Genomic DNA, 22,212 nt, shown 5'->3' with positions numbered 1-22,212 from the left:
GGAGGCCTTGTTGGGGGATGAGAGGGCAGCTGGAGAGAGGCTGGCCAAACAGCAGAGAGACTATCAGACTGTGAGGCACTGCTAAGCAACACTTATGGTCTGCACCACACGGAAGCAGAGAACCGGAGAGCTACTCTAGGACAGGCAAACCAGATGCCTTCTATCCTGGCTACCCTAGGTATTTTTCTCTTGCCCAGTACCTTCTGAGTTCCAACCTCTATAGAGTGTCCCATAGGGGTCCCTGAACCTGGCTGCCCATTGTGTGGTTGTGACTGAAGGCATTGTGGGCCTGGCCTGCTAACACTCTCTCTCATTGCTTTCTCCTGCCCATCTGCATGTGGCTGCTCTGTCTAGCTGCGCGGTGGTCCCGAGTGCCGGCTGTGTAAGTGAGCATGCCCATCCCATGCCTCTTGCAGTCCACATGCTGTGCCTGGCTGCCCCTGGCTGCTCTGCATGGCTATGTGGGGGCTTTGATGCTACTGAGTCTATCCTTTGGCATAGCAAGGGGTAGAGGTGGGGACGGAGAGCTAGGGGGAGTAGGTTTCCTTGAGAGCGGCCACCTCAGGCGGGGCCTCCCTTCAGCCAGGCAGAATGCGGGCACGGCTGGAAGTCCAGGATCGTGCTAGGTGAGGCTGGGAAGTGAGGTACTATCTGCCTTGTGTGTCTGCCTGCGTGCTACCGCGTTCCTGCCATTACTGCTGCATGTCTGCAGCACATGTAGTCACTGTTGGCTGCTGTGGCTCGCTCTCCTGTGCAGGGAGGGTGTGTCTTCCTTTTAACCGTGTGCTGTTGCCTCATACCTTTTGTGGGTGTGAGCCCTGCCTGGTGTTTGTCTCCAGTGTTCATGGACCTGCTAAGTCTTGTGCCACTGCCAGCCTTTACAGTGACTCAGCCATCCCTAAAACTGGCCTAGGTTGCTCTGGGTCTCTTCAAGAGAACAGAGCTCTATGTGGGGTATAGCATATTGGTCAGATCTTACAGTCCAGAGCCTATGTGGCTGGAACTCATACCCGGAGACTAAGTTAGAGGCTGGCAGGGAGGGGCAAGCAGTTTTTGTCCACGAGAAACGTTTTCCTTTGGGGCCTCCATGGAGAGCAGTGTGGAGGGACCAGTCTTACTTCCTTACATTCCAGCCAGTGTAAGAATACCCGAGAGCAAAGCACTGGCCCAGGACGTTTTGTTTAAAAAAAAAGAGTGACCACAGGATATTCCTCCAGCCCTAGTTCTCTTGCCTCTGCCCTGCTCTGTCCACTCCGACTTTACTTTCCACCCCTCACCTGGCCCTCACCCGCTCTCCCTCCGCAGGCTCTTCAGCAGCCTCGGTGAGCTGAGCACCATCTCAGCGCAGCGCAGCCCCGGGGGCCCGGGCGGAGGGGCCTCCTACTCGGTGCGGCCCAGCGGCCGGTACCCCGTGGCGAGACGAGCCCCGAGCCCAGTGAAACCCGCATCGCTGGAGCGGGTGGAGGGGCTGGGGGCGGGCGTGGGAGGCGCGGGGCGGCCCTTCGGCCTCACGCCTCCCACCATCCTCAAGTCGTCCAGCCTCTCCATCCCGCACGAACCCAAGGAAGTGCGCTTCGTGGTGCGAAGTGTGAGTGCGCGCAGCCGCTCCCCCTCACCATCTCCGCTGCCCTCGCCTTCTCCCGGCTCTGGCCCCAGCCCCGGCCCGCGTCGGCCATTCCAGCAGAAGCCCCTGCAACTCTGGAGCAAGTTCGATGTGGGCGACTGGCTGGAGAGCATCCACTTAGGCGAGCACCGAGACCGCTTCGAGGACCATGAGATCGAAGGCGCACACCTGCCGGCGCTCACCAAGGAAGACTTCGTGGAGCTGGGCGTCACACGCGTTGGTCACCGCATGAACATCGAGCGTGCGCTCAGGCAGCTGGATGGCAGCTGACGCCCCACTCCCTCTCCCGTTCCTGCTGCGCCCTGCCGGCAGGGCCCCCAACCCCTACTCCAGGCCGCAGGCTCGGCTCGCCCCCTACCACGGCGCCCGGGCCAGGAATGTTGCATGAATCGTCCTGTTTGCTGTTGCTTGGAGACTTGCCCTGTACATTGCTTAGTTGCCCTCCCCTGCCGCTGAACCCCACCCAGCACACAGTAAGGGCGCGGACCAGGGGGGCTGGGTGGAAGGGGGTTGGGGCAGGGTGCTCTGGCCTTACCACCTCCTCCGCAGCTCCTGGTGGCCAATTCTCCCAGAGGGGGAACCTAGTCCAGCATGCGAGGTCAGGACACGCCTTGGTGACTCGGGGGGAGGGGGGAGACATTGGGGTTCTCGATGGGGGCCAAGGAGCCCCTTGTTTTACATATTTTAATCCACTCTATATTTGGAACGAGAAAAGGAACAAATATCTCTGTCCGTAACAGTTCTCGCCCTCTTCCCCTCTAGTCCTCTCGCTGGTCCCGCCACAGCCGCCCAGTCTTCCATCTCCGGCCCCTCACTGCCACCCCATACAGGGCAGGGGACACTCCAGCTGGCCTGGGGTTAGCCAGGGTCCTGGCAGCCCACCCTGGGGACCCCAGCTCAGCCCCCTTCCCTCGCTGAGCTATAGTATGCCCCACCCACCCTTTAGGTGCTGCTCAGGGGGAACGGGTGGCTGGCATTGCCTGCTGGGCACAAGCAGGGCCAGGTGGCCTGGGAGATTATTGCCCTGGGGCTGGGCCCCGGTAAAACCCAACCCCAGCCATCATCTTCACAGGGTCTCTCCCAAAGGAGGGGTCTAAATCTTCCCACTTCTTGGGCAACTACAGCAGAGAAGCCTCCCTGCCTCACACACACCCCCCCCAAAGACTCCTCATTCCTGCCCTGTGTGTGTGCGCGCGCGCCCCACATGTGTGTGCACCGCCTGTGTGCTTGTGAAACCTGGGTGTGGCTGAGCGCATGGGTGCCCTGTATGTGCCTGACTGTGGAGTGGTCCCCAGGGGCTGTTCTGGATGGGTGGGAGTTTGTGGAAGTTCGCGCAGGGTGCATGCGTGGGTGTGTGCCTGTGAAAGTGCCCTGTCTTCTCCAAAGAAAGGCTGTCCTGCTGTTGGGGTCCGGCTGTTTTCTCAGCCTGTTCTCCCTGAGCCTCACCCAGCTTAAGCAGGGTTTCTTGGTGAAATCCTTTTAGCTTCAGGAGGCCTCGAGGGGCCCCCTGCAGGCAGTACCCCCACTTTGGGCTTCTAAGGGAATTGTGGGGACCACTAAAATCAGGCCACAACAGCCCTTGGAGAGAGGCAGAGACTCCTGAGGGTACCCTGGCCCCCCTACTGTGACTCCTCACACTCAGCAATGACCTGTGGGGTGGGGGGCCCTGGGGCGTTTTTAAACATAGGGTTTGGAGTCTGAACTAAGCTCCATCCACGTCACTCACAAGTTTCTGTTTCTATTTCTAGCTTTTTTTAATAAAATGAATAAATAAAAAAGACAGAAAACAGATGTTTTCATGGCCCAGGGGCTTGGCACGCCGGTCTGTGCCCACCTGCCCCACCCTGGCCCACCAACCCCGTTCCCCTAGACACAGAGTCACACACCCACTAACCCTCTTACCAACAGAGCAGGTCACACACACAGCAGCAGTCACTGTAACAGACTGCCACATACACAGTCTCACATTTACCTGTGGGTTTTTGGTTCTGTTCAATTTGGGTTTTTAACTTTACAGGGTCAGTTCTGCTTCACCCCTCCTTTTGTATGGAGTTCCATCTGGGGGGCTTTCACCCCCTGCTCCAGTCCTGAGGCCCTCCTGACCCTGACGTTGTGATACACCCCACAGAGATCTATGTTTCTTATATTATTATTATTAATAATAATTATTATAATATTATGTAATAAATTTATAAGAAATGAAACCGTGTCTTGGTTGCTTGCTTAGGGGTTAGAGAGCACAGCCTATTCCTCAGACAGGTCACAACAAACCCCACAGCCTTGACCCAGTGTACTGTTGACTCAGCAGTTTCTTTGGAGCAAGCTTTTGTAGACTTTCCTGCTAGACCAACCTCCTTTAGGATGCTAGACCCTGGCTCAGGCTTTCTGCAGACCTTTTAGCACCTCACTAGGTTGCACTCCCCCCCCCTTTAAAGATTTATTTTTATGTTTGCTTGTGTCTGTGTAAGTGTACCCCATGTGTATGTGGGTGCCCTCGGGAGCTGGCTGGCGTTTAGGCAGTTGTGAACTTCCCAGTGTGGGGCCTGAGGACCAAACTCTGGTCCTCTACAAGATCAGCAAGTACCCTTGATGGCTGAGCCATCTCTCTAGCCTTGGGTAATGACCTCTAGACAGATGGTCCTGTGGCATCCCTGTCACCTTTTTTTCCTGGTGCTGGGGATGAAACCTGGGCCAGTTACTTTGACATGGAACGATACCCCCACCCACTTTCTTTCTTTTTTTTTTCTTTCTTTTCTTTTTTTTCTGAGACAGGGTTTCTCTGTATAACAGAGCTCTCAGTGTCCTAAAACTTGCTCTGTACACCAGGCTGGCCTTGAACTCACAAGAGATCAGCCTGCCTCTGTCTCCTGAGTGCTGCTGGGATCAAAGGCGTGCCTCACTGTGCCAGGCTCCCCCCAACGCAACTTTTAAACCTAAGATTTGAAATCTTCCTTCAGTATCTAGTTTACAGAATCTACTATAAACTTCAAACCTCATCTCCGTCTCCACTGTGGGAATCCTTGGCTGCTGGCTATGCTTGGCCTCACGTCCCCCCTGTGTTGATGCACTGGTTTTCTGTCTCCCATTTCTACCTTGTGTCCTCCTCACCCTGCAAGATGGCAGACGAGGTTGGTGAGGCCCCTTATGCCCTTTCTGGCCTTTCCTATACTGTCTCCACGCCTTCCTCAGGCCCACCTGTTGCTTCCTGTTTTGCTGCAGACCCTTGACTGCTAGGGTGGCACTTCCAGGCTCTTCCTCATTGCTGCTCCTGGCCTTGAGTGGCTACCCTTTGCCATGCTTGTTGGCTGTGCTCTCCGTCCCTTCTTCAGGGAGTCCCTCCTTGCTCTGCTTTTTTCAGAGTTCAGGTTGGATCCTCTTCAGCTTTCATGGCTGTCTCAAGTTTGAGGAAACTGGTTCTTCTCATCTGGCGCGCCACCTCTACTCCCTCAGAGGTGTGAGGTTTACTTTTTTTTTTTTTTTCCTGTTACTCTGAGCCAAGGCAGTAAACACAGAAGGCGAGCAGCCAGCGGTCACTAGCCAGTCACATAGCGGGGAACCCACCTACACTTTGTGGCATTGGGACAGGGGGCTAGCTATGAGCACAGTCAGGTGAGCAGGCAGGCGAAGTCCTACTCTGTAGAAAGTTGGAGAGAGAGAACTAAGGGACCAAGAGACATAACATGCATGAAGGGAAAAGACAAGTGGGCTAGTGGCCTTGGGCATCGTGAACACTGACGATGGAACACTATAGACTTGATCCCTGAGTCCAGGGAGGAGCTGGAAACAGGAGTAGATGCCATCCTGGATAGCAAGAGAGGCCTTTGGCTCTTTACCCCGGGCAAAGCAGGTGCCCCAGGTGGCTTCAGGAAACAGGTGAAGGTCTAGTGGCCTAGACATACTTGAAATGCCTGTGTTTCCTTGAGCTTAATTACAAACTTAAACCTAATTGGCCGGTGTACCTCACATGTCACTGTAGCCCCAGGGAGGGTACCAGCCTTGTAGCTTGTTCTAGAATCGGGAGTGGGCTCCTCCTGCAGTGACTTCTTGCAGTCTCCAGACTCAGTCCTTACATACATTTTTAACTAGGTAACTGTCTTTGATGTTAAAGTTCATATTCAACACATTGACTGTACATTTGAGTCATCAAGGTTGTGATGAAATGATACATATAAACCTTTAAAATAAAAATTTCCTTTTAAATAATTTTTTTCCCCTGGGTTTAAGTAGAGAGCAGAAGCCCCATCCCTGGGAGCCCCACCAGGTAGTGTTGGGCCGCTTGTCCCTGTGTGCCAATGGAAGAGACGGGCAGTGGTGGAAGGTAGAGAGAGCAGATTTAACCAAGTGGTATATGGGGTGGGGTGGGGGACCCTGTCTTTGAGGCTCTGACATGAACTTTTAAGTTTTTACAGGGCAGGTGGAAAGTTTGCATATTAAGCAGCCCAGGTCAAGTCTGGGTTATTACTGGATCACTGTCTCAAATTTAATTTTTCTGGGGTGGCACAAAGAAGTTCTTACTGCCTGAGGGAAGTGATGTAAAGCTCCTCACAATGCTACCTCACCCTCTGAAGCAGGAGAGAAGAGGCTTCCTGACGTAGAGAAGAAAAATTATCCTTGTGATTCAGAGCAAAGCTCCTGATGACGGTCAAATCTACCAAACAATCTTGAAGTTGACTTAAGTACTCCTGTATGTGCAGGTGGAGGAGGAACTGATTTTTGACATGAAGGCAACAGAGATAAAAACCCTCAGGTAGTTGTCCCCACACCCCTAAACCTTTCTGGACTTTAACTTATTCTGTAGCCCAGGCAGGATTTGAACCTGTGGTCCTCCTCTTGCCCCAGTCTCTCTAGTAACCGGAGTCTCTACTAGCATATGGATATTTAAGTCAGAAACAACTTTTTGTTTTATAACATAGATTTAGTTCTTTAAAAGTAGAAGAAAATAAAAACAGTCGCGTAAAAGAACGTGAGGTGTTTGCTATTTGAAGGCTGGGCATTGGTTTACATTTTTCATTGAAGGAGTAAATTTGAAAATTCAGTATTGCTACAGATCAATGAGGAATGCTAGAAAGGTTGTTAGCCATGGCCAGAGATTAGATCCATTCTTTGTGTCATCTTTCTTAAGTTATATATTCTGTTATGTATTTTTTACAAAATGCCTCCTCGGTCTCATTAGCTATTAGATGGGATCAGGTGCATTTTACTCCGATTGAGCAGACTCATTCCTCCAGATGAAGAGGACATGTTACCACTGAGGCCCTTGACCTCTGCTCCTGACCTTTCCCACAGGACACACTCTTCTCATTCCAGTTTAGAGGCCGTGACACAGGGCAGAGAATCAAGGTGAGAGCCCGTGTTTGCATTAGGGAGGAGGGTCTTTAGGCCCCTAAGGTCTTGTCCTACTGACTTGTTTTAGAAATTGAGATGTAGCCGGGTGGTGGTGGCGCACGCCTTTAATCCCAGCACTCAGGAGGCAGAGGCAGGTGGATTGCTGTGAGTTGGAAGCCAGCCTGGTCTACAAAGTGAGTCCAGGACAGCCAAGGCTACACAGAGAAACCCTGTCTTGAAAAACAAAAACAAACAAACAAACAAACAACAAAAAAAATTGGGATGTCACTTTTACTTAGGAGAAATACGACTTCTTGTTAGAATATAGGGAGAGAATATAATTCAATACCAGATAAGAGTTAAGTCATCCTGTCACTCAGATAGTGAAGATAAGGTTGTACCAATTTCTGGTAAAGAAAGGTAAGATGTCTTGGCCCAGGAACATCTGACCTGGAGAGCAAGTAGGCACTGGGATACCGCATGGCTTTTAAACATCAGGGCTGAGATGGAGAGACGCCTCAGTCATGAAGAGTACTTGCTGCTCTCCCAGAGGACCTGAGTTCAATTCCCCATTCCCATGCTGCGTAGTTCATAACTGCCTGCAACTGTAGCTCTAGTGGATCCAGCGCCATCTTCTGGCCTCAGTGTATCCTACACATACAGCACACGTTCACACAGATACACATAAGTAAAATTAAAATGAAAACTTTGAAGCAAGAAGAATACTTTTTAAAAAGCATTAAGGCCACAAGTTGAGACTTCAGAACACAGCCTGGGGTTCTCTGACTGTTCAACAAAAGTGACAAGAATGCTTGGTGCTGAGGTAGGAAAGACATTGTAATAAAAAAGATATACTTATAGCCCAAGGGGGAGAATGAGACGACCTGGTCACTGACAGAGAAAAGATTAAACCTCCAGATCGGCCATTTTCAACCTTCCTAATGCTGTGACCCTTTAATACAGTTCCTCATGCCATGGTGACCCCCCCCCCCACAAACATAAAATTATTATGTTGCTACTTCATAACGGCAATTCTGCTAGCTACTGTCATGAATCACATGTAAATATCTGATATGTAGGGTATCTGATATTTCACCCCCAGTGGGGTCATGACCCACAGGTTGAGAAACCCTGCTCCATAGGCATGACCGATTGTCACATAGAGACAGGTAGTCCTGATGCCCTGTGATACTCAGATAGGGTATGTAAGACCTCCCTATACTCAACTAGAAGGTACAGAGTTTTGCGACCCTTTGGCGGTGGCATCTTGAGACAGGCAGAAAGGCAGTTGAGATGAGAAGCCTTGAGAATTCAGAGTAGAGAAGACTGTATGATATTCTTGGGGCGAAGGGAAAGAACCACATGGAATTTACGTTAAGGAGATTATTCAAGTAGGGCGAGGAGACTCAGGAGAAGTGTACACTTCTGATGCTTTATCGTAGGAGGCGAGACTCACAGAACATTCATATACTTAAGGTACAATAAGTGTTCAGGTAGGGGAGATAGGATCTCTTGATTCTGATAGAGAACATGTGACAAGGTACCACTCAGATGGAAGAAATGGGACCCCGGCGGGGCCCGATGTGGAACAGAACAATTGTTGTCACATACAGGGAGAGGAAGTCAGTCAGGTAAAGACATTCAAGACCTTATCAGCCAGCCTAGGGAGACGTGACCTCCTGAAAGTGACATATATAACAAGGCATGGCATCCGGTTAAAGATACCCGGAGAAATCAAGGTCATCCCAGAATCCAAGAACTCAACACACCAGGGGGAGATAACCATGTCTTGATGGGTAGGCGCATTGGCATCTGTGGCGCCCCCTAGAGGAGATTTAAGCTTTCTATCCCATGACAGGCTGGAGGGGACTTACCCTCAGAGGAGATGAGTCCTGACCTGGTGGAGCATCACAGTGAGTGATGCGTGTCCGCTATACTATCTTCTGACAACCAGATACAAAGAAAAGCCATTTGACGCCATGCAGATAGCTGTGATGAAAATTCCTGCTGCTCAAGCATACTCCTGGCTGCACTTAGGTTTGAAAAAGGAGACCTGGACACCTTCAGGAAACATTGTGATACCCAGCAAAGGACAAGAAAGGTGGGCTTTGAAGTCGTAAATCAGGAAAATTCAAAATGACTCTTTGAAAGTGTTCTGATGACATATCCGTGTCTCCCACTCTCACCACGTACTGAGGAGGCCATCCAGCGGAACCTGATTCCTTTTAGTTGTGAACATTATCGATACAGGAGGGCCAAGCTCCCCTTCAGTCCAGGAGCGTGTTGTGGTGTCAGCTACCAAAGAGCACATCCCAAACGCTGATAAAGTGAGACGTCTGAAGCTTCACCAAGGATGAACGGAGGTCTTAGGGCAGAGGAAATGGGCTGCACACGAGTCTCGCAGTATCCTGAGCTCAAAGGATAGTTCACGCAGGAAGTTGGGGTGTCCCTGCAGCACAGATGAGTTAATCAAGGAGGCCTGCCTGGCCTAACTGCTGGGGTAGGGGGTGTGAGCTCACCCCGCTGATTGGCCAGAACACCTTGGAGCTTTGTGACATCACAGCTTGCAGGCCAGGTTAGGGCAGGAGTACGGTAGAGATGCTGCCAACTGTCGTCGTGCTGGTCTTGGCAGCGTCCGTAGTTGCCAGAGATAACGGCACGTGTGAGTAAGTGTCGGGAGGGCACCTTGGTGGGTGTAAGCGTCCTCAGGAATAACAGGTTTTACCTACCTAGACTCTCTTTGTCCAGGGCTAGGATGAGCAGCAAGCTGAGCCTTAGCAGGCTCTGGATAGTCTCACAGTTCTTGTGACCCACATCCCCAACTCAGATCCTCCCTGCTTCCAGAACCATAATCCTAGAGTCATTAGATTTCCATCTGTCCATGGTTTCCCAGAGAGAGAGAGGTGGCGGGGGCATTGGGTCCTAAACTTTAGGAGTGCTTTGTTCTCCTGTGGACAACTGAGGTACATCACCTGTGCATGAATTCAAAGGTATCCTGTGCCTTTGCACCTCTGTCCACCTGAAGACTATTACCCCTAAGGGACCCACAGTGCAAACAGCTCCAAAACTATTGGTGGCCTTTCCCCTGTGATACAGTTTCCAGAACTTTCAGCTCAGGATCCTCTCTGCTTCTAGTGTGACCCGCCGCCCCCCCCCCCCACCCCCCAGTGCTTGTGAGCCACTGTATTAGCTTGTAGTTACTTCCTCCAAACTCAGTGTGTCAGCCCGGAATCTCCTTAATCACGTGACTCTTGCTTGAGTCTCCCATCCAAGACTGGTTCTGAAACCATTAACAACCCTCTGCCACCATCTGCCACCTTTTGACTACCACTACGTCCAGGGACCCCTTAGTACCTCTAGGGCCCATATAGCCATTTCCTGGAAACTGTGGCCTCCTGCACACCCTAGGCTGCCTCTCTTACCACAAGTTCATCCCCATTTTTCCGAACCCTATGTCCCTGCCTCCCGCCAGGTGTGGAGGTACAGAGACTGCATGCCTCTTCTTGGTTTGAACAGTGTCCTGGTCTCTCCTCAGTGGCCCCTGTGGGTTACAGTTCAGGCAGAACCCACAAGCAGCTTTCCGGATTGTCGGAGGGCAGAATGCACAGCGTGGGGCCTGGCCCTGGATGGTCAGCCTCCAGATCTTCACGTCCCATAACGGCCGCAGGTACCACGCCTGCGGAGGCAGCCTCCTGAACTCCCGCTGGGTGCTTACAGCTGCTCACTGCTTCGATAGCAAAAAGTACGTGTGGGACGCAGGGAGGTCTCTCGAGTACGCTTAATGGAAAGGGACACACCCCAGGGGGCTATTCCCAGGGTCTCTGTGGAGCTCTGGGCCCACAGGCTTGCTAGACTCTGACAGGGCTCTGAGGGTCAGCTACTCTCACCGCACACTTTTGTCTAGCCAGTCTGCAAATGAGAACGACTGGCTGACCTTTGTCCCCACAGAAAAGTCTATGACTGGAGGCTGATTTTTGGAGCACAGGAAATTGAATATGGAAGAAACAAGCCAGTGAGAGAGCCTCTGCAGGAGAGATACGTGCAGAAAATCATCATTCATGAAAAATACAACATGGTGACGGAGGGGAATGACATCGCTCTTTTGAAGATCACTCCTCCTGTTTCATGTGGGCGCTACGTTGGGCCCGGCTGCCTACCTCATTTTAAGGCTGGTCCTCCCAAAATTCCCCAGACCTGCTACGTGATTGGGTGGGGATACACAAAAGAGAAGGGTGAGTATAGTTGGGGACCCCTTTGGTGGCACTGGTGCCCCTTCTCTTTGCAGCCTTTTCATGCCAGGGGGGTCATGATGTATGGCTGAACTGTCTCAGTTCTCACGGCATTATGAACATAGTCTACCATAGGCCCTTTCATAACTGGAGAATTCGGTGTGACGGAAGCTGAGTCCCGTGTCTTAAGGTCATGTCTGGATTGTTGAAGGGTGTGACAGGCAATAGCCTGGCTGCCTGTGGAAAGGCTGAATAGTGGGTACAGGTGGAACCTTGACATATTTTAGAGAAAGCTCGGTGTGGCTATCAGCTGGACAGGCTGCTAGACTTTGGGTGTTAGAAACGTAAACCGAAGCAGTGTTTGCAAAAGACCTCTGGGATATGGCTTTGTTGCCATGGTATTTTCCTCACTTATGATGAAAACGAGAAAAGGGCTGGCCTCCGGAGTTGAGCACCTCCAATTTTTGTGGTCTCAGAGTTGTCTTTAATTCACTATCAGCAATATGTGCCTTTGGTATTTTTCTTTCCTTGGACAGTCAGAGCACCAAGACTCACCGCTTCCTTTCAATTGCTTGATGTTTTCTATGTAGGCTGGGAGGTGTAGGTGGTGGGCGTGCTTTTCTTTGGGTCATTCGCTTCAAGCTCTTGGAATTGTCCAGCAGATCTCTTGCAATGCAAGGTGAATATAGCTGCCTTTCTAGCCCTCTGTCCTTATTCAAATTGTGTGCATTTTCCCTGGCTCAGACCTGGCTCAGTAGACAAGCTGGTGGGTACCGGAAATGTTCTAGAGTCACGGATGACTCCAGAGTTATAGCTTGAGTCCCAGACAACCTCTCCACATCCTTAAAGCCAAGGCCCACTGTTGATACCAGAAGTAGCAGGTCACCCCTTAAATTGCAGTAGTAGACAGTAGGACATCATCAGTGGGACAAGACCAAATAGAACTTGTTCCCTGCTCAAGAACAGTGCTTTCAGCTTCTTATAAGTGGTTGTACAAATTTTTAATCGTCATATTAAGGATGTGAAAATTTGACCAAATTAACTGAGCCACCAGTTTCTTCTTCGATTTTGGAAAGTTTAGGCTTTCTTTCTTTCTTCCTTCCTTCCTTCCTTCCTTTCTTTCTTTTTAAGCTTAGGCTTTCTAAGTTGAGGCAATTTAGTCATTTGGGGCTTACAACTCAGCCTTTGTTCATTCATTCATTCCTTCTTATCCTTCCTTCCTTCCTTCCTTCCTCCCTTTCTTTTCTTTCTTTTTTTAAATTTGGAATCCCTGTTCCCCTCATTCTTACGTTCTTTTTTCTAGAGGTGACCCAAGTCTTTAAAACAGTGGCTCTCAACCCATGGGTTGCAACTCCTTTGGCAAACCTCTATCTTCAAAAAACCTTTACATAACGACTCATAACAGTAGCAAACCTACAGTTATGAAGTAGCAAGGAAAATAATTTTATGGCTGGGGGTCATCACAACATGAGGAACTGTACTAAAGGGTCACAGCATTGGGAAAGCTGAGAACCACTTTTTTTAAAGGTTCACTACCCATCCTGTCCTTTAGGGGAGGGAGGCTTACTCTAGCTACTTGAGTTTCCACTGGCTCTTGCTGGCATGTGACTATAGCTATCTGATTTGGGGGTGGGCATCCCAGCCCATCTGCTGGTGCCTGTAGCTCTGCACTGTTGGCCCCTGTCTTGTCTGCCCTCTCATCATATACACAACTAGTGTTCTTGTGTACCTTGGATCGCTGGCGTCTGATTCTAGAATCCCCTTAGTGGGAGGTATCTCCCACTTTTGTATTGCAAACACATATCTCCTATAAAGGCCTCAGTCTTTAAAAAATACCCTGGCTCCAAACTCCCATAGCCTGTTTAGATATGTTTGCTTCTGCCTTTCTTTGAGTTCACCTGCTTTGGGGGCTGGAAGAGCTACCCAGATCCCGTTCCTTTTGCTGGGCTTTTGAGTTCCAAGAGGGCTTTTATGTAAATTGTCTGCTATTGAAAACATTCTGCTTCAGAACACCCGTTTTTTGCACAATGAGGTTCATGACTTTCAGGACTATGGCCTGAGCCATAGACCTAAAAAGTCATTTATCTTAATGGCTAGCAAGTTAGGGGTGTTGCTATTGTTATTGTTGTGTCACTCCCACATCAGGGACAGCTTCTCACTGATGTGCAAGTTCTATTGAAAACAGAAAATGGAATATTTACACACACACACACACACACACACACACACACACACACACACACACACACTCACACACACACAATCCTCTAAGTAGCCAAAGCCCAGGAAACACATATTAAGCAGATGCCTAGTGCCTGCTTGCTGAATGTTTAGCCCTATACTCACTGGCTCCACACTTTCCCTGTCTTGCCGCCTGTGTTCGCAATGCCCCTCACTGCCCATGACATTCAAACCCACGCTGCTGTGGGAGGGGTGGGGAGTATCAGAGCTGCTGCAGGTAAAGATCCTGCTAGCTGCATGTGATGAAGAGGCCTGCCTGTGCTGGTTCTGAGGCTGTGTCTAAGCCAGATGCATGCTGGCTGCATGAGCTGAGCGTGACTGTGTCTTTCCTAACCTCCCCCCGCACTCCCCCCCCCCGCCCCACGGTAGGGTCTATGCTAGTGAATGAGGCCCTGACTCAGTTCTCCTCTTCCAAAAATCTCCTCAAAGCAGATCTGAGACACATGGGAGGAGCCCGTCTGAAGCTGGGTGGAGGAGCCCTAATGGAGGATAAAAAACAGGGAGGGTGACTTCTAGACATACAGTGGAGAATTAAAGGTGTGTCTTAGTCGTGGGTGCGGAGAGGGGCAATCCTGGCGAGATTCCTGAAGTAGATGGGTGGTGCTCCAGTCCCTGAGGCAGAGTGGGAGTCACAGGACCGTGGGCATAGTTAGTGCTTGGCGCGTACTACTTGTGCTTGTTAGAGCTACAACTAACCCCCTCAACCCCTCATCTGTCACTAATACAGGTGTCATCTGTCCTTCCTTCCTTTGTTCATCCAGGCTCAAGTCTTTTACTTCTACCCCCACCTGCCCTTTCCCTGTGCATCTCCCCCCCCCCCCAGGAGTGTAAGGTGAGCCTGAGGGATCTTTGTTTAACCAGAGCACTACATAGGATGGCTAGAAGTTCATGGTGGGGGAGAAGGCAGGGCTTCCTTCATCTCCTCCTAGAGCACTGACCACTGTGTGGCCTGGCTGCAGTCCCCAGGCCATCACCTGTCCTGATGGAGGCACGTGTGGATCTCATTGACCTCGACCTGTGTAACTCAACCCAGTGGTACAATGGGCGTGTCACATCAACTAATGTGTGTGCAGGGTATCCTGAAGGCAAGATTGACACCTGCCAGGTAACTTCCTTCTGGTACTCAGACCCCTGGGTCCCTCTAGGGATCCTAGCCCCTGAGGAAAGCTCATTTTAGGTCCTTGATCTCCATCCTCCCCTTTCCTGACCCAAGGGCCCACTCCAGTGGCTTCCTTCCCTGGTAACTGTTTCCTAACATCCATTGTAACTCGTATGGGGATGACGTTTGCCATCGGTTCCTGCTGAGAACGTGTCATCGCACTTAGCATTTGATCCCAGCAGTAGCGTACAGAACGCACTGCCCAAACTCGGTTTTCCTCTTCTCCATAACACAGAGCACCTAAAGCACAGTGTTCATGCATTCCAGTGCATATTGGCAGCTCTTGACTTTACCAGTTGTATCTAAGGCAGTAGGAAACTATGTGGCTCCAGACATTGCTCTCCCATAGCCCCATGACCCTTCTGGGAAGGGAGAGTGGCTCAGGCTGAAAGTGACCCCTCTGTCCTTCTGGACAGGGGGACAGTGGTGGGCCTCTCATGTGCAGAGACAACGTCGACAGCCGCTTTGTGGTCGTGGGGATCACGAGCTGGGGGGTAGGCTGTGCCCGTGCTAAGCGCCCTGGAGTCTACACAGCCACCTGGGACTACTTGGACTGGATTGCTTCCAAGATCGGCCTTAATGCCTTGCATATGATTCAACCAGCCTTCCATCACTTACCTACTACCCACCCACCGGCCGTCTCTTTCCACCCTCCTCCTCTTCGCCCTCCTTGGTATTTCCAGCACGTGCATTCTCACCCACCGCGGCCGCGACCACCTCGACCTCAGTCACATCGACCTCAGTCACATCGACCTCAGTCACATCGACCTCTGTCACATCGACCTCTGTCACCTCGACCGTCTCCGCCCCAAGTCTCATCATCATCCATGCCCTTAGCCCCAAGCTCATCCCCGTCCCCACCTGCATCCTTTAGTTTTTCTACACATCGCACGAGGCGCCGCCACACGACCCTTTCTTTTGCTCGGCGTGTACAGCATCTCATAGAGGTCCTGAAGGTGAGGACTTATCCTAGCCAACATTCCTCACAGTACAGTGGATCAATGAACCATGGTCACCCCTACTCCACTTATAAGCCTCTGTCCAACAAACACAGGCAGCCCCTCCTTCATTCCTGAGAAAAGAGAAATGAAATAAAGCATATATTTGTATATAAATATATATTCATGAGGACGTGCTTTCTGGACTTCTGTTTTCTCCAACTTAGCCCCAAATCCTTCTCCATCAAATTTATCCCCTCCCTCCTTCACCCTCTAATAAAATGGAGATGCTCATACATTCATATTGGTTTTTTTTTTAACATTGAATTTTAATGCTTGAGTGAAGTGAACTAGGACCATAGGCCAACCATGGTCCTTACTTCATGCTTTATGGATATTGGCAGGTGAGCTGACCTGAAAAGGAGGGACGGGCTCCTGCTACGAGGGCCATGTTTTTCAAAATGCTACTATGACACTGGCCATAGAGATGCCTCTTCCAAGCACAAGGGGTAACAAGGTTGCTTGGTAGCTGAAAGAAGTGTCTACCACCAGATAGTCTTGTGGCTGATTGAACGTAACCTGTTCAGGGATATTAGTGGCCTGCCTGTAGCCAAGTCTATTAGTTCCTGGACTCAGGCACATAAGAACTTCTTTGCTAAAGCTTTCCAGGAATAACAGTGGGGGAAGGGGTATCTCATGAATGCACCTGACTTTGGAATGGCTTTTTTTTTTTTTTTTTTTTTAACCATCGTGAGATGTTTAGAATATCCACTGTAGCCAAGTGGTGGTGGCACACACCTTTAATCCCAGCACTTGGGAGGTAGAGGCAGACGAATCTCTGTGAGTTCGAGGCCAGCCTGGTCTACAAAGGGGGAGTCCAGGACAGCCAGGGCTACACAGAGTCTTGTCTCAAACAAACAAACAAACAAACAAAAACAAAACAAAACAAAACAAACAAAAAACCCCCAAAACCAAAACCAAAAACCAAAGCCCATTTTTAAGGAACAGAGTCCAGTTTGAACCTTTTTAATGATACAGAGATATTCAAGGCCAATAGGAGAGGGTCAGACGCATTCTCAAGGACCAGTGAGTCCAGCAACCATGGACATGGTCTGAAGTTTCCTCAGAGTGGCTCCTGGACACTCAAAGTGTCCGACTTGCCCCACACTGCCTGAGGTCGGGCTTGGCCCTCAGCCAGACCACAGTTGTTTGCAAAGTCCTGAGAAGGAAATCCTGATGGATGCTGTTCATTCTTGTCAAGAAAGTAAAATCTGGTGTTTGAACTAACCACTCGTGTTATTAAGGATGGCAAGGTAGAGAGAAGCTACACTTCCTGAAATCAGAACAAGCTCAGGGATGTACACTGGTCTCAGGAGTTGAACTTTGCTTTTCAGCTGTGCTGTTTTGGGTTAGTAGGAGTGTAAGGCTCTGACCACTCAGAGTGTTAGGATTCCTGCTGGGCATGTCTGCCTGCTTGATTTGATGATGCCTATGCACCAGTGTGCAGAAATAAAACTTTTTTTTTTGCCTTACTGAAATACCTTATGTTGTGTGGTCATTTCCTTGGGACCCCCACACCCATTTCTAAAAGCCTGCACCCAATGTGAGAAGCTGTTTCTCTGTGAGCAAGGGTCCTGGGAACGGATTCCCAGGTGTACCCTGCTGCCTCGTTGCTGTGGTCCTGGATATGGACATGTTCCCAAGCTCTAGAACTAATGGCAGCTCAAATCTGAAAATGAACCAGCAGTGCCCAGATAAGGGCCTTAAAGGAGCATGCGCAACCAGGTGGCTTCCACGCACAAACCAAAGTAAGAAAACTGGACTACAGAGTGCTGACATGTTGTTGGTCTATTTTTTTTTAAGGGTGAGAATGGGACTGAAATGTCAGTCTCAGGCAACTTAGAAGTGGAAAACAAAAGGTCCAAGAGGAACACATGAAACCTCCAGTGCAGTGGGTTTGAGCACTCCAGGGAGGACTTGAAACCTCCAGTGCAGCGGGTTTGAGTACTCCAGGGAGGACTAGAAACCTCCAGTGCAGCAGGTTTTTTGAGTACTCCAGGGAGGACTTGAAACCTCCAGTGCAGCGGGTTTGAGTACTCCAGGGAGGACTTGAAACCTCCAGTGCAGCAGGTTTTTTGAGTACTCCAGGGAGGACTGGGGAAGGGAGGAATGAAGATTCTTTGTCTGATGTCCCCCGTTTAGTCCATTAAGATGAATTTTGAGGTTCTGGGAAAACAACTTCTGAACCAAGAGAAAGAAAAAACCAAAAACCAAAAAACAACAACAGCAACAACAACAAAAAACCAAAAAACCCCACAACAAACCGACAGTCATGGTGGCGCACGCCTTTAATTCCAGCACTCGGGAGGCAGAGGCTGATGGATCGCTGTGAGTTCAAGGCCAGCCTGGTCTACAAAGTGAGTCCAGGACAGCCAAGGCTACATAGAGAGACCCTGTCTCGAAAACCAAAACCAAACAAACAAAAACAACCCCCCCAAAACAAAATAAAACAAAAAAACCACAAAAACAAAATAAAACAAACAAAAATTCCAACCAAACAAAAAATCCCCCAAAACAAAACAAAACTTGCAAGTGTTAATAACTGCTTTGGTGGGTGGGACATCTGGAAGGTTGTATGAGTGTGGCTGAAATGTTTTATCCAGCGAGAAGCAAGTGTGGACTCCAGCTCTGCAGCTCCAGTTTCTGGGGTAGTGTTCCAATGGTCTACGTGTGTCCACGCAAACTGCCATAGTTAAAAGGATCTGTGCTGCTTTTCAGGTGTTTTCACTGTAGGGAAAGAGGTTCAGCATCTCTGGTCAAGACATCAGTTACAAGATAAGGACTGGGAGCCAGGCTTCCTCTTTGTGTAAGAAGAAGGACAAGAGATCTGAGACCAATAAGAGTAAACTGTCTCCTAAGGCATATACCCCAGTATTGGGGGGTGGGTGGGGGCGCAAAACGGGGAAAAGAAACAACAGGGGTTTCGATTGCTGTGATAAAACACCATAACCAAAAGCAAATTGGGGGAGGAAAAGGTTTAGTTTAGCTTATAATTCTGAGGATTACACACCATTGAGGGGAGTCAGAGCAGGGCAGGAACCTGGAGGCAGGAAATGAAGCACAATCCGTGTGTTTTGTGTGTGTGTGTGTGTGTGTGTGTGTGTGTGTGTGTGTGTGTGTGTGTGTGTGATGCTTACTGCCTTGCTCCTCCTGTCTTGCTCAGCCTGCTCTTTTATACCAGCCTGCACCACCTGACCAGGGATGGCGTCACCCACAGAGCCGGATCCTTCCGCGTCAATCATTAAGACAATAGCATATAGGCTTGTCTATAGGCCAGTCTTATGAAGGCATTTTATCAAGATGCCCTCTTCTTAGATACGCATAGGTTTGTGTCAGGTTGACAAAAACCACCCAGCACACTGGGTATGTGAACTTATAAACTATGTCAATGGTGAAAGGTGAAGAGTGTGGAGGAGCTGCTTATGATGCTTGCTGGAGAAGGGACTCTGAGATGCTCTCTTCTCTGAAACAACAGCAACAAAGTAAAGGAGAGAAGAGAGTTCACCTTCGAAGTGGGAGCCTCTCGATACCTCTCTTCCTCCGTGTTGGGAGCCCCGGCTCTGGACTGCCAGCTTCGGTACCAGAGTCCAGGATCATTTTGACAATGTGCCAAGGCTCTTGTTAAAATGTATATATTTTTTCTAACCACTGGGGAAAAAAACTTGATAATTACAAGTACCGGTATAGGTAATTTTAATTTGCTGTAATGTGCCATGCATATTTTTTGGATTTGACACGTATTTAGGGAAATAGTAAATGTGTACGAGAGGATTACTGAGAAGGATGTAAGTATAAGTTCATATATTTGGTAACAAGGGTTAAAAAGAAAAGATTAGATAAGAAACAAGATTTTTGTCCTAAGAATAAAAAAAAAAAAAAAAAGGCGAGGACTGCCTTAGTCACCATGAGCAAGGCAACATATAGAAGAAAGACTTTATTGACGACTTTATTACAGTTTTAGCAGGTAAGTGTACTGGTTAGTTTTATGTCAACTTGACACAAGCTAGAGTTATCTAAAAAGAGGGAACCTCGATTGAGAAAATGCCTCCATAAGATCCAGCAGTTGGGCATTTTCTTAATTAGTGATTGGTGGGGGAAAGCCTAGCTCATTGTGGGTGGTGCCATCCCTGGGCTGGTTGTCTTGGGTTCTGTAAGAAAGCAGGCTGAGCAAGTCATAAGGAGCAATCCAGTAAGCAGCACCCCTCCATGGTTCCATGAGCTCACGCCTCCAGGGTCCTGCCCTGCCTGAGTTCCCGCCTTCCTTCAATAATGACCAGTGATATTAAATCATATGCCCAATGAACCCTTTACTCCTCAGGGTCCTTTGGTCTTCGTGTTTCATCATAGCAACTGTAACTAAGACAGTGAGTTCATGACATTCTTGGTGGGGAGCATGGCAGCAGGCAGGCTTGGTGTTGGGCCAGTAAATGAGAGCTTATATCCTTTTTGGCAAGCAGGAGGCCCACAAGAGAGAGAGGTAACTGGACTTTTGAAATCTCAAAACCCATCTCCAGTGACACATCTCCTTTATCAAGGCACATCTCCTAACCCTTCCCAAATAGTCCTATGTAGTGGAAAGTTTTGGCATCTTTAAAAACTCAGGTCTGATATGTAAACATGCTTTTGTCTTAATCCCAGGTGTGGGATATGGGGCTGATTCTGATTGTCTACAGCAGTAAACGGTCTCGGGCAGACTCTGAGAGGGGCCCTTTGCCAGCTGTAGATGGTTTAATTCTGAGGACTCTGGAGAGGGAATAAAATAAATGCTTGAGCCAGAGAGAGATGGGGGTGGGGTGGGGGCTCAGAGAAAGAAGGCTGCTGGGGCTCCCTGCTCTGCTGCTCCTGGTTGCTGTTGATGCAGTTTGATGAAAAGAAGTAGTTGGAGATGTCCTGAAATGAAGATGGACTCGCCCCAAGGAACGCAACGACCCCAACCTGCAGAAAGTAGCTAAGAGGCCTCTGCCCCCTTTCCCCTCTTATCTTTTTTTTTTTTCTCTCCTACCTGGTATTGAGGTTGGGAAGGTATTAGTATGGATAAAGGGTAGAGAAGGGAAGTAGAAGTGTAAGAACCACACTAAGTAGTTTTAAAAAGTACAGCTTTAGTTCTGCCAGCTGGGAACCGAGCTTTCAAATACACGAGGCTATGGTGGCCATTCTCACTCACCCCACAGAAGGGAAAAGCCCTTAAAGCCAAGTCACAGAAGGTCTGAATAAGGTGCATAACATCCGTGGCGACAGAGGCTTAAAGGAGATACATGTTTGATGATAATAGTTTATTGCGATTTTTTTTTTGTCATTAACGTTTTGAGACAGGAGCTCACTGTGTAGCTGAAGCTATCCTGGAACTCACTATGTGGACTAGGATGGCCTTGGCCACTCACAGTGATCTGCTTGCCTGTGACTCTTGACTGCTAGGATTAGAGGTGCACGCCACCACACCTGGCTCCAGGGAACGCTCAATAGACAAAAGTTGCAAACAGCTCAAATACGGTGAATGAGTAAACAAACACACTGTTGAATAGATACACCATAGAACAAGGTCCAGCTGGAAAAGAAACAATTGTACACAATGCATGGTTGAATCAATCCCACCCCCATCGCCTCCAGACAGGGTCTCTCTAGTAGCCTTGGCTGTCCTGGGACTCACTACGTAGACCAGACTGGCTTCTGCCTGGTGCTGAGGTGGAAGAAGTTAGACACAAAAAGCCACACATTGTTTGCTTTCACTTATATGAGATATTCAGAACTAATAAACCCACAGAGACAGATCACAGACTTACCATTAGTAAGGATTTCACTTTGGAGTGACGGAACTACACAGAATTGGCAGTTATACCACATTGTGACTGTGAAGTGCACGGAAAGGTTAGTTATGCGAATTTCATCTCAGACACTGCATCCTTCCTTACTCTAGTTTCGTCCTTTCAAAAACTCGTTAAATCATAAAGCATAATAGAAGCCCCTGAAACTTATAAAAGCTGTGCTTTCATGACAGCTACTGTGCAGTGGTTACCTTATGAGCTTCTTTACCTGGTACCAGTGCTGATGGATAAAGGCAGTTTCCCTTTCCCCAGAGAAGTGCCTGAGCTAAAGTAGGAGCCACTTTGCCCTGGAGGAGACAAGCTGTCTCCTGTGCCTCACCCACTTGCTGACAGTCCTCTGGTCTTCAGGCAGGACCAAATCTGGGACAGTTTGTCCTTCAGAGTTTTGCTGGGATTGGAGGTGGTTGTAAAGCTGGCCTCTAGCTGAGATGAAAAGACTTGCTTAGTTTCTCACCGCACTCTCTGTTCCCCTCACTCATCAGAGAAAACAGCCCCAGTAGGCCATCTAAAATGTGTCTTCTCAGGCTCTGCTTCGAGGAAGCCTAGTGCAAATAATTATGTGAAAACCAGTAATGGTACATTTTTTAGTACATGAAATCTACATCATCAAAGCTATGTACATGAAAAGAAATACCAGGCTAGAATGTAGTTTAGTGGTAGGGCACTTAGCTAGCTCATGAGGTCCTGGGTCCAATGCCCAAAGGTGCACACACACACACACACACACACACACACACACACACGCGCGCGCGCACACACACACACACGCACACACACACACTGCCAGCCTATTAATCACTTAGAATGAGTGTTT

The 22,212-nt window shown here is 49.3% G+C and overlaps 2 protein-coding genes and 1 long non-coding RNA gene across 7 annotated transcripts in view; 2 read left to right on the top strand and 1 right to left on the bottom strand.

The window, feature by feature from the left end:
* Window positions 1–3,828, top strand: part of SHANK3 (SH3 and multiple ankyrin repeat domains 3) — a 62,298-nt gene extending 58,470 nt beyond the window's left edge. For 2 of the 3 annotated variants that reach the window (XM_084802914.1, XM_084802913.1), the window contains one exon: window positions 1,306–3,828. In XM_084802914.1, coding sequence (XP_084659040.1) covers window positions 1,306–1,894 — 589 coding nt within the window. In that variant the 3' untranslated portion in view covers window positions 1,895–3,828. The remainder of the gene's footprint in view (window positions 1–1,305) is intronic. The other variant, XM_084802915.1, reaches the window with a different exon arrangement.
* Window positions 1–22,212, bottom strand: part of LOC311609692 — a 572,880-nt gene that overhangs the window by 48,057 nt on the left and 502,611 nt on the right. The window lies entirely within an intron of this gene.
* On the top strand, window positions 9,500–15,803 carry ACR (acrosin). 3 transcript variants are annotated; one of them, XM_084802943.1, is made up of 5 exons: window positions 9,500–9,615; window positions 10,485–10,691; window positions 10,898–11,181; window positions 14,379–14,524; window positions 14,995–15,803. In XM_084802943.1, exons 1-5 carry the CDS (start codon window positions 9,548–9,550, stop codon window positions 15,652–15,654), a joined length of 1,365 nt encoding a protein of 454 aa, XP_084659069.1. In that variant the 5' UTR covers window positions 9,500–9,547; the 3' UTR covers window positions 15,655–15,803. The 3 variants fall into 3 exon arrangements, with proteins under 3 accessions (XP_084659069.1, XP_084659070.1, XP_084659071.1); XM_084802944.1 differs by having other exon boundaries at window positions 9,525–9,615; window positions 10,466–10,691; XM_084802945.1 differs by having other exon boundaries at window positions 9,537–9,611.

Source organism: Acomys minous, assembly GCF_964271855.1.
Source record: "Acomys minous genome assembly, chromosome: 12".
Taxonomy (NCBI): domain Eukaryota; kingdom Metazoa; phylum Chordata; class Mammalia; order Rodentia; family Muridae; genus Acomys; species Acomys minous.
This window is presented reverse-complemented; position numbering and strand designations above follow the sequence as displayed.

Bases quoted from the DNA above. Each gene is read 5' to 3' on its own strand.
- ACR (XM_084802943.1), top strand. From the start codon at position 9,548: ATGCTGCCAACTGTCGTCGTGCTGGTCTTGGCAGCGTCCGTAGTTGCC. The intron at 11,182-14,378 runs GTGAGTATAGTT...GCCTGGCTGCAG, and splicing joins GGGATACACAAAAGAGAAGG to TCCCCAGGCCATCACCTGTC. The intron at 14,525-14,994 runs GTAACTTCCTTC...CCTTCTGGACAG, and splicing joins GCAAGATTGACACCTGCCAG to GGGGACAGTGGTGGGCCTCT.